This window comes from Hermetia illucens, chromosome 5 (genome assembly GCF_905115235.1).
Source record: "Hermetia illucens chromosome 5, iHerIll2.2.curated.20191125, whole genome shotgun sequence".
Lineage (NCBI taxonomy): Eukaryota > Metazoa > Arthropoda > Insecta > Diptera > Stratiomyidae > Hermetia > Hermetia illucens.
In genome coordinates this window covers 43,928,133-43,940,210 of record NC_051853.1, presented here as the reverse complement: position 1 = coordinate 43,940,210, position 12,078 = coordinate 43,928,133, and the positions used below count along the sequence as shown (strand labels likewise).

General features: G+C 44.0%; 1 protein-coding gene across 11 annotated transcripts in view; it reads left to right on the top strand.

Moving 5' to 3' along the window:
* The window catches only part of LOC119658250, a 54,655-nt gene extending 45,528 nt beyond the window's left edge, over positions 1 to 9,127 (top strand). For all 11 annotated transcript variants that reach the window (XM_038065525.1, XM_038065527.1, XM_038065526.1 and 8 more), the window contains 5 exons: positions 373 to 588; positions 5,594 to 5,755; positions 5,820 to 6,279; positions 6,342 to 6,489; positions 6,554 to 9,127. In XM_038065525.1, coding sequence (XP_037921453.1) covers positions 448 to 588; positions 5,594 to 5,755; positions 5,820 to 6,279; positions 6,342 to 6,489; positions 6,554 to 8,660 — 3,018 coding nt within the window. In that variant the 5' untranslated portion in view covers positions 373 to 447 and the 3' untranslated portion in view covers positions 8,661 to 9,127. The remainder of the gene's footprint in view (positions 1 to 372; positions 589 to 5,593; positions 5,756 to 5,819; positions 6,280 to 6,341; positions 6,490 to 6,553) is intronic.
* Positions 9,128 to 12,078: the final 2,951 nt, after the last annotated feature.

Here is a 12,078-nt window from a genome sequence, read left to right as displayed (position 1 = left end):
ACTTCGACGTTATCCACTAACGTGTATACCACAATATAATTCTGAATGTCCGCTTCGCTTATCAGTGACGCAATGAACTTGAAGTAATATTTCACACGTACATATATGCTTTGTTATCATCTACCGAAAAATTTGAACAGTTGAGAATGAATAAGAAAAAATGAACCCAGTGATAATAAAATCCCTGCATCTGATAACACGCAGAAGAGTGTAATATGTTTTTATTTTGTGAGCCAAATAACATTTTCAACGAATCCATCCAAATCGAATGAATTTCCGTAATGCGTACATATGTACATACCCTATCAGGATAATCTAAGGAAGCATATGAAAGCACAAACTTGACTAATTGAATATTTCTTCTCTTTACAGAAAATGATAGCAGCTTCATATGGGCTGAAATAAACACTGAATAAATAAATAAATAGGAACAAGAATATTTTCAAAATGAAGAAGATCAACTCGGGATACAGTTCAGATTCTGAACAAAATAACAAACAAGACTTAAGTATTCTGCGGAAACCAATTACAACAGGACTGACAGGATTTCTTGAGGCAAAACGTGCATATGATAATGGGACTGAAGAGGTAAATATTTCTAATCTTCTAATCATAATTTAATAAAAGTAACTTGTAATTTTTCAACTCCTACCACCAGTTCAGTTCGGGTTTAATCTTGTTGGTTAAGAGATATCTTGCAATCTCCAACTTAAATTTTTGTGTTTTTTATGATGAATGAATAGCAATGAATCTAAAATCCCGTACAATAGACCGGAATTCCGTGTTTTGTTCTATTTATGCTGCATACTATTAAAATCGCCTGCCCATCTGTCTTTTGTTGTATTCAAGGATATTAAACGGTTTGTGGGTGAAAACGTTTAGAAGATGACGCTTTGTTGCATTCATCCCCCTTGTCGCCTTCTGGTTCTGAGTATTGGCCGACTAATAAAGACAATGAACGGCGTCTTGTGGTAATGGAAACGAAGAGGTTGGGTTGGACTAATCGTGTAATCTTAATCACATCCGAAATTAGGGTATCCGCGATCGATATGGGGTTACACCAATTGCTGAAAAATTGCCAGAGGGGCGGCTTCGATTGTATGGTCATGTAAATCGCACTATTGAGAATCCACTTGTCAAATTTGGTTTGAACATCAAAGTCAATGGTAAGCAACCGAAAGGCTAGTCGAACCAACGGTGGCTTGATATGCCGAATGGGGATTTGAAATACCTCGCGACTGCATCTACATTAGGTCAAAATCATGCAACCGATCACGACGAGCCGGCGTTTGTTAACGGAAGAAAGAAATGTTTCGTGTAATTCAAAACCTTATTAAAGTCAGTTTACTGCCTGTCTGTGTGTCGTTTTCAAATTCTAACCCACTAAAACGAGAGCTGATCCAAATTTACAGTTTGCCTCGTTTTTTCTCCGCAATGGCTTTACGCAGTCTTCTTATTTGCTAGTTAGTTAAATATTGAACCGTCATGACGATTTCTTGTTCAAAAACTAAGTGTAGTTCCTCAAAATTAGTGCGGTCAGGGCCACCTAGACAAGGTATAATTGTTGTCTCGAATCACACTAGCCAAGGTTTCTAATTGTCGGTTTACGGCCGTTATAATTCATACTTATGTCGGGTTTTTGAATTTTCAGTTGGCACCTTAATTGATTTTCCTTCATATTAACTTTCTCTCTCCGGCAATCAATATTCTAATTTGCTTAGCTAATAAAAATAGCTACATATATATTACTTTTGGATATATAACATAATTTGTAAGGGATTGGGGTAGATGGACTTCACAGAGGACTTCACTGGTATAACTTCACGATAATGGACACTTTGGTTCCAATTCTTTATAAGTGATCTGCCCTTCCTCAATCCACACTCATTCCGGAGTTTTTCTTGGAGAAACAGAATAGAATTCTCTCTTCGACAACATCGGATTCCATCGTGTTCGAGTTCGTTGCGCTGCGTATGGCAATTACGTAGCTCACCAGGGCATCGAAGGGGGCTCCGTCGAGGCACTCCTACGAAATGCAACAACATGGCTAACAACGAGGGCGTTCTATTTCTCGCGATTGGCTAGGGAGGAGCTCGTTCTTCAAACTGCAAACGCGAAGCCGATAGCGACGTTCGGTCTTAAATCGCATCAGTTTGATTTGGGTCTTCGGCAACACTTCTTCATCATTGAGAATGTAAGTACCGTTATCACAGCTGACACTCTAAAGCATCACGGCCTTCCCGTTGACCTGCGCCACTGTCGCCATCCAGTCGCACCGGAGGATGTCGAAAAAATGGCCGCAACGATGCTTTTCGACTTTTTTTGAGTTTTTCGGTATACCGTTTGTCCTTCGCAAACCAGCGCGCGATAAATTACTTGTTTCGAAAGCTTTTTTTGTGAAATGCTAAGAAGATAATGTCCTCGTGTTCTCGTGTAGCCACAACAAGCACCGATAGCACCTCCGTCAGCTGTTCTCCAAGCTTCGAGACGCGAAGCTCTCCATCAACTGGGCCAAGTGTCACCTCGGGAACAATGCAGTTACCTTCCCTAGATACCAAGTCGACGCGAATGACGTGCACAATCCACCGCCCAAAACCCAAGCAATAACTGACATCACTAGGCCAGTAGATTCTTTTTAATTGCGACGTTTTTCGGCATGCTCAAACTTGCATTCCGAACGGGGCAGACCCGCAAGTTCCGTTCACCGAATTGCTGCCAGGTTTGTCTTCAAAAGACGCGGCTCTTGCATGGACGCTAACCTCATTCGAAGTCTTCCAACGCTGTAAGGACAACATCGTCCCTCACCCTTCAACGGACGCCTCTAGCCACGCCATAGGCGCTGGGGTCCATTGAGATTCTTTTCTAAAAAGCTGTTGCTGACGAAACATAGGTACCGACGTAAGATCGGGAGTTTCATCGCGATTAAGCACTTCGAAAGGCAGGCAGTTTACGCTCCTCACAGACCATGGCATATGACTTTCGCTGTCGAACATTGCCCCGAGAAAACGTGGTCCCGAGCGCAAGTTGAGACAACTACAACAGTAACTACATCCTCCAACTTAATATGACATTTTCGTACACACCAGGTGCACATAATCTCGCTGCGGACGCACTCTCACGAGTTAACACTGTGAAGGTGCCTACGTTACTAAGCGCCAACTGCATTAGTGAGGCGCAGGTTTTGAATGAGCTACGTTCGCATCTATTAAACAGACTGCGTGTCACTCTGCAACAACTTGCCTTAGAGGAAAAACAGATTTACTATGCGTTGGTCGACGATACACTCAGGCCCTATCTGCTGGCCCGCCTTCGCCAATTGGCTTTCGAAATCATTCATCTCACCCTAGTTAGACAACTACGATACCCCAGACGGCCGTTTCTACCATATCCAAATGGACTCGATAAATCTGCCACTGTCACAAGGTTTCCAATACTGTCTTATAATCATCTACCACTACATCCGCTGGCCCTAAGAAATCTCGTTGTCGGACATGAGATCCCATGGGGTTGCTCGTGCCCTCTTCGACGGCTGGATCCCCCCTTTTTGAACGCCAACAACAATCACTTTGGAGCAAGGACGACAGACAAAGCCGCCCTGTTCTCAGAGCTTACGCGCTTCGTCGTCGCTCGAGGCCGGACTCAAATGCTCGCCGGAAACACTATGACCACAAGTCCTGCCGGCCGCTCTTTTAGGCCTGAGCTCGGCATGTGAGGAAGACACTCAAGCCTCACAAGCAGATATGATTTTTATTTTACTTCGCTGTAAATTCCAGGAGAGTTTGCCTCCACGCCAGAGCAACCCGCGAAGAGTACTGTTTTTGTAGCCGACCTTCGACGCCTTTTCAAAGTGTTATGTCCTCTTCCAGGTTCACGTCATGCAAGTCGCCGCCTTTTCGTCTTCAAAGACCTCCAGACTTTGCGAATTTGTCTTTCGTCGCGCCGATACGGTCTAAAGCCTCCAGAAAGCGCCTTATTCTGGGTCTCATCGGTTTGTTCGTCGTATCGACGATTGCACATTCGTCGTGGACGTTAATGGCGTTATTCAGGCGTTATCGACGACCTGAAACCGACGTATCTTGGGCCTGCAGACGCAACTTCATCCTCGGCCCCATTTCGGTCTCAGCCAGTAAGCTCAGCCACATCCGGTGCCCATTCGCCAAACTCCACTTCGATCCTGTGTCGTCGAGTCAACCAGTCTCAAGTTCCATGACAGCCCCAATCGTCGATGACCACAGTTCTTCAGCCATCGTTCCCGGGGAGATCACCGCGGCTAGCTATTTCGCAATCGGAGCCGTTGCCTTCACTCTCGAGGCGGAAGACACCAGCTACTCCATCATCCCCGTCGATGCACCCTAAGTTGCACGTGGAACGCAATAGGGGCACCTTTATATGCCCATTACTCACCGTTAAGATAGTTGGGTGGAGTGGCGGTGGAACCCCAAATTTTTGCGGTCACTGCACGGCGTTTGATCAGTGACTCACTACAGCATGGCGAGCCACGGTGATTATTGAAGTAATCTCTCCACAACACCCGAGCCGACGGGACCAACTCTTTCCGATCTCACCGTTTCAGCCGTGCCAACACTTTTCCCCGTTGCGCCATTTGTATTTTTCCTCTTTAGTAAACGTAAATAAACTTTTTCCAGCGAAATGTCGTGTTTCTTTCCAAGAGTATGGCCGAAAACGACGTGATACTCGTTCCACACCAAATGGGTGTTACAGGCAGGGGATTCTAGGCGGGGTTGTATTTCGAGCTTGGAGCATTATGCCAACGAGATTGTGATTCGAATCTATATAGGCCCCCCTATATATTGCGGCAATCATCGAGGCATTCAATCAATTTGGTTGAAAATGGTCCTGTGTGCCAGAGGCTCACGTTTGTTTCTGCACCGCTTGCCGCGCAAATTTGGTACTTCTAACAACCTTCCTTGTTGAATCCGTCCAGTCCGAAGCTCATTTCGTGAGTCCGTAACTTTGATTTCCGTTTAGGGCTCTCAGCTCTATTCAACCCCTAGAGGACCAATTGGCACAATTTGTCCCGTTTTTGGGCATAGAGGAGTCACCTTCTCCGTCCGCAGTTTTTCATTAAGAGAGGTGGGGAAGCGATTTGGTAGTAGACCTGTTGGTTTTGGTTCTGCGGATGCTTCCACGTAGCGTGACGTGAATGGCAAACTTAGCACGCTGATACTAGTTTTTCTAGACAAGAGAGCATATTGATGAAGAGGGACAATTGGTTCCCGAAATACAGTTTTCGTAATTTCAAATAAAACAATTACAGTCAATGAGGGAAAATTCTCATGGAGTTTGCTTCTTATGGACACACTGTTTACGGATTCAAAGGGAATGACCTTTATAGTATGCTCTCAGGGTGATTTATGTTATGCTAGGTCTTTGTTCAATGCTCGAACTTGATAAAGGAAATTAGAGTTTTTTAATTGGAATAAATCGATTAAAATAGTTAACAAGTTGAATCTAGCAAGGAACGGTAAATCATGTGTCATCTGTTTATATCGTAAACAAATAAAACTCTAGCATTAATCAGAAATTTGTCTCATATAAGTGAACCCTTCAAAACCCTTTAATTTGATTTCAGATTCGGCGAATCTTAACAAGAGAATGTGATATCCTATACGAATGTAAGGTTTGCCGAAATATGTTTCGGAGCTTTACAAACTTCATAAGTCATAAGAGAGTTTATTGTCGCACAGCATTCAGTAATTTATCAAATCATTTCAATATCAACAATGGATCCATAGTAAGTTTTTCAGTTCTTCACGTAGATTTTGAATCTCATTGACATACTTTCTTTCGATCTCAAGGATGTAGCAACAATCATTCAGAAGGAACAGGACTTCGTAAATCACAGTACAACAAACGATAATAAAAACACAGAAAATTCAAACAAAGATTTAAGTAGCATCGTTGAACGACTATTGAAGCGGGAACAAGCAAATAGTGTAATGAAACTAAGCGATTACTACGATCAAGTGAACAACAAATTAACTCAGGATGAGCTTCTACGCAAGAAACACGAAATACAACTTGATCGCGTTCCTAATAGCAATGTTGCAGTCTATCAGACGATTAAACGGGAAAATTGCGATAATATTAAAAAGGAGGTGACTGAAGTTAATGACCTTATTCACAAGAGAACGGTGATCGGGTCTGACGGGAAGGTGATCGTAAATGATAAGAAAGTAGTGAAGAATAGTTCTGTAGAATCGAGATTTAAGGAGAACAAGAAAAATATAGACAGTGAGGAAGTGTCCTGTGATGTTTGTAAGTTTTTTGGAATTTTGAGCGATGAATGAATTCTAGGTGAAACCTTTCTATTGTTTCAGGTAATTTGAAATTCTTAACGGAGAAGACACTGAAACTTCATCTTCAAACTAAACATATCTCGACAACATTCGTATATCAGTGTCCTTCCTGTTCTCAAACATTTTTGCAGCCACATGCTGTGTTCCGACATTTAAGTAATGATCATAAGTAAGTTGCACTGCTTGCGGGAATGAGAATTTGAACTAATCATGGAGTGCTTTTTATCTTGCAGAAAATCACTGCGTCGTATCCGATTGATGCGAGATTCCATTTTGAAGAGATGTGTTCGCATCGACGAAGTTCAGACAAGAGGGCCGAGTCGGGAACTTGCCCGCCTTCAGACAGACAATGAAAAGCGTCATGCAGAAAACAAAGCTTGGATGAACAAATCCGACCTTTCGAATAGTTCGCCTATGTGTGCGTATTGCGGGAAGACATTCGAAAGAAAGGCGGTACTTACTACACACCTTAACAATTGCCCGATGAAGAATAAATGTCCTGGACCGCAGACACGACGGTTCACAGAAATGGCTAATTCAACCAGCAATTGCAGAAACGGCAATGATCAACCCAGGACGCCATCAATCTTGAATGGATATGATCTTAATGAACTTAGAGATATTAAGGAGCTGGACTTGAATAATCCAGACGAATACATGAGCTTAAGTGGTGCCCCATCACGGGATGGATCGCCTGTTAACAAAAGGAAACGTAAACGTACATGCAAAGTACTCCAAGGCGCAGATTCAATGGCGGACGCATCAGAATCGCTGAATGAATTGTTTTGGAATATTAATAATTCATCGGAAAATATGGCATTAAAAACGGTTTCATTACATAAATCGCCATCTTCGACGCCCCCGCCTGATACTAAATCAGACTCTCAGAAACAAGACCAAATAGTTGAAAAAAATGATAAAAGTCCTGAGTCAGAGTCTGCTTTGAAAAGTCACAAACAAGTGTCCTTTTATTGTAGAATTTGTGTGAAAAAGTTCGATGTATTGAGTAATCTTCGAAGACACATTTCTATGTTTCATTATCGTAAACGTAAATTCGGCTGTAAATTATGTGATTATCGTGCGTTTAGAAAATATGATGTCATCAATCATTTGAATTCAAATCATTCAATCACAGGCGAAAGGGAGGAGGTACTCCACTATGTCATTGTGAAAGAATCGAAAGGTGAGCGGAACGAAGAGAATATCGATGCTGATGTAATTATTGATGAGAACGGCACGCTTGATGTCGAAGTATCGCCGAAAAACGTTGAAAAGAGACGTCGTCGAACTAAAGTCAAGGAGCCTTCTAAATCGCCAGCTGAGAGTCCCCCTCGGGAAACTCCTGTGAATACAGAAGTGAAAAATGAGTCAAAATTCACTAGAACACCATCAAACCTCTCTTTGTCCTCGAATGAAGAAGGGTCGTCATCGTCCCTCTCAAAACGACCGATAAGGAATCGAGTGAAACCTGTAAACAAAGATTTTGTATATGATTTGTCTAATTTATTGAAAAAAGACATGGTTCTATCCGAGAAAACTCAACGTCGAAGGAATACACAATGTTTTCTAGACGACAGCAGTCGAGATAGTACCACGCCACCTACTCTTTCGAATGGCGATACCTCTCCCCAAGCGGAGACCACAGAGGTGCCACGAAATCCCAATATTAACCCTAATATAAAAGGTGCCGCCCTGATTATGGCGCACGCAGCGGTTTCCTCATTTTCGGCTTGTTTTCACAAACCGCCTGAGCTTCCAGCGGAACGTCCGTCAATCATCACTCGTATAGTGCCAGCTGTAACTGATTCTAAATCGTCAGAATGGTCCCTACTCAAACCTCCAGAAAGTCGTCGCTCATCCGATGACAACATCTTCCAGTCTGTTGGAAAAAAGCGACGTCAAGACGCGAGCACTAATTCAAACGCAAACACAAAAACTGCCAGCAGTATCTCTGAAATCCTTCCGCCAAAAATTGAAATCAACATCAACGGCGATAGCAAAGTCAAACTCGTATCTGATCGGACGCAGGATGAAGGGAGCGATTCCGAGAAAATCATAGTGAAATTGTTCTCAACCGAAAAGGAATTCAAAGAACGTCTCGTGGCGAATAAACTAACCGACCCGGGAACGACATCACCAAATCCTGCCTTCATTGATTCCACTAAATTACCATCATCATCGTCGGCAGCGGCCACGAACGGCATCGGTTCTTCGTCTCAATCTCAGCGATCAGTTATACAATCCAGCGGGGTCCCACTGCCGCCGACGAAGCGAATTGCGATGCTGGAACGCTTAGTCGAGAATAAAAAAATACGAGGAAGTTTTCTTAAGTTATCTTAGACTCATTAAAATCAAAAAAGAACTGTGTGAATGTGTGAAGTGTATTTATGTTTAGTTATTATTTATAGGTGGTATTTCTTAAAATGCTTCATTTGATTGATTGAAACGTTATTTTAGTTCTAATGATAATGATTTAACTGTAGCAGACATGTGGCTTAGCGTACTGATCTACACTGTTGATATATTAATTTCTAATTTAACTACGTATGTGGAGACATAATGTTAATTTGCCCAAGTAAGTTTTTAAAAAAGAGACCAGTTAAGGATTAAAATAACTGGATTTCTAAAAAAATCATGGAAAAATAATATTATAATTAATATTCTGTAATATTGAATAAAAGTTACCTTTAATTCTGTTATCGTACTATCTGGAGGATAATTTAGTTTGGAATAGAAAGACTAAATCATTAAAAAAATTAAATGCTTTTCGCGATTGTCGCGATTAAGGAATAAAAATCTATTCAACCTAAATTTTGCATTTTCCATTTTTATCCGACGATATGTTAGAATTGGTTAACGCGTTCCTTGTGATGCTTAGATAAGACTCACATTAAATTTTTCACAAGGAAGGGAACAGTTCAATTTGAATCCAGGCTTTGAAGCATTTCATTTCGTACCGTCATACGAAAAAAAATAACCTAAATTAATAAAAGTATTTGTTTAGATTTTTTTGAGAGTAGGGTAAGTGAATGCGTTTACGCACAGAGTGTTGGACTCCCGCAACAGTACGCTGTCGGACTACCAACTAAACACCTCCCTGTCATCAGAGAACTAGCCTGGAACCGTTTTACACATTACTTCAGGCTAACCCTTCCGCTCTCCCGGCATTGGGAGCCTTCAAGTCAGAGAATTCCTTTCACCAACGGGTCAGTTCAGAGAACCCCTTACCGTCCGATCCCTCCGCCATTCGAGTTCAATCTTCTTCGCAATAAGAAGAGCCCGAACATAATGCGCAATACGATTCCAGCTGCCAGCGCTCTTCAGCATCTCTCTGACAATGTTGTCTGGAGAGAGCTCCCCTGTGTCTGCATGATGCTGCTGATGAAAGTCGTTCCACCTCTCGCAAGAGAAAAAGGTGTGTTCAGCGTCAGTGTCTCATTCTGCTCAAGATGACTACTTCGGTTTCCAGCGCAAGGCTGAAACCGTGAGCAGTCGTCCATCCGTTTACCCGTCGCATCAATACGCCAAGTCTGCTTTCCGCCTACCCCTGATGAGCTTCTCGAGCACTTTCCCGGCCGTGTCAAGCCTACACAATGGTTGGTATGCAGACGGGAGCTCTGGGTCTCCTTTACCCTTGCTGATCAGCGCGAGTCTGGCCACTTTCCAGCGACAAGGAAAAATGCCCTCCTTCAAGCAAGCGTTGAACGCAAGCAGCAATTGTGGCTGTTGGCGGAACACCAGTTTGTAAACTTCCGCCGAGATGCCATCAGGGCCTGGCGCCCTCTTATTTTTCATAGTGAGAACCGCTTCTTCGAGCTCTCTCAATGTGAAATGGGGCAACCCTCAACGCTTTCCCCACTATTGACATCAACCTATACAGGGTGTCTGGAGAACAATGCGGCCCATCTGGTCAGCACTTAATATAAAGGGCCTCCGCAGAGCCCCGATTTTTCGAGTGACTAGCTTATAGCCAAGTCCCCACTGGTCCTCATTCACCTCGTTTACAAGGTTCTGCCAGCCGCGAGCTTTGCTTTTATTCATAGCGCTGCGGAGTCTCCATTTTGCTGACCTATATTGTGCTTTTATGGCACATGCCTCTTCGTTGGCGTGCAAACGTTGTGCCAAACGGCGGAGCTTATGACACTCCCTCCGTAGGTCGGCAATTTCTGCCATGTTCCAGTACATAGAAGACTTGTCGCGCTTGGGGCCCCTCCGGGGCATGGAAGCCTCACACGCCGCCGTTATCAGGTTAATCACTGAATTTACGACGGTGTCAACTACCACCCCCCGGGTTGCCCTCCAGTGCGGTCCTGCCTGTCCCAAGAGCGAAGACGAACTTCCACAGGCAAGGGAGCGTCGCATTGGTGCTCGCCGGCAAATAGCATCAACCATATAATTCGTAGTCATGTCGTGTGAATTATATAAAGGAGCACTCAACATCTACGAGCCGCTTCGGTCACGCTGCTCCCAGTGCAGAGGTGAGGCAGAGTCTGATGATTTGCCTCTGCCCTGGTAAGAAACCGTAAAGTCGCCATTGCTTGATATTTTTGTAAAGCATCAACCACTTCGAACGCGATGTAGTGGTGATCACTTGCTGAGAAGTTTTCTAGGACTCGCCACCCGTCCACCGATGATGCCAGAGATTCCGATGCAAAAGTCATGTCGGTGTTTAAAACTACGAGCCCGGTTGTCGCCGCCATTTCCAAAATCCGTTTCCCTCTGGCGTCCTCCAGAGCATCAAGCCGACTCCGAAAGTCCGGCGTCAGTTAAACGCTAAAAAACCTTATCCCTAAACAACGGAACCAGACAAACCCGTTTCCTCGGCTTTCGGGAAGAACACGAAGTCGAACGTCGTCCCGAACCCAGATGACAGCGGTGCCCGATAAGTCGAGATGCAAGCAAGTGATGAGCGGTTGCACTGCGGTGCATGTTAATTTGTAAAATGCGGATGGTGCCGTTCGCACCCTAGCCCTTTCCAATTCCGCCCTAAGAATTGAACACCGTCCCGAGCCCGCAGTGTGTGCGACGCTCTCACCAGACGCGCCACGATCCCTGCACTTGGCCGCATCTCCGGCATGCTTTCTTCCTATCCGGTCCCTTGCAAGCTGCTGACGTGTGTCCATAGTCCAGACAACTGTAGCACTTGATGGGGACTATCCGCATTCGCACCCTGCTTACTACCCATCCAATTTTGATTCTCCCACTGCTAAGGAGTTTCCTCGCATATTGCTCGGAGACTTCCACCACGGCGAGCTTTTGGCCTCGAAAATTTACAGAGATGACACCTACCCGGGCATTGGTTACCTCTGAACATTCACGCTTTATCGCCTTCTCTACTTTGACCTTTTCTGTGGGGCAGTCAAGATTCCGGATTTCTAGAGAGCATATGGGCTCTAGGCTGGAAACAAGAGCCTTCTCTCCGCTACTCCTCGTTTTCCGTATGGGAGACACCTCTGCTGTCTTCGGCTTTCATCCTGTAGCGAATTTCACTAAGGACTTCCGCAAATGTCTTGCCTTCCGCCGGCGGAGGCCTTCGTTTCCTCATCTTTTTTGCTTTTGGCCTAGATCGGATATCAGTTGTTGTGTCGTTGATGATGATGATGATATTTCACCTCACTACTACTAGGTGATATTCTACTTAGGTTAACAAGAGAACTTGAGAAACCGGAGGTAGGGTTCGGAACGAAAGATATTGTATGTTAGTTAGCTGCCAGGTTATTATTTGTAGATGCCATCTCTCAAAGCAGTTTCAATTGAA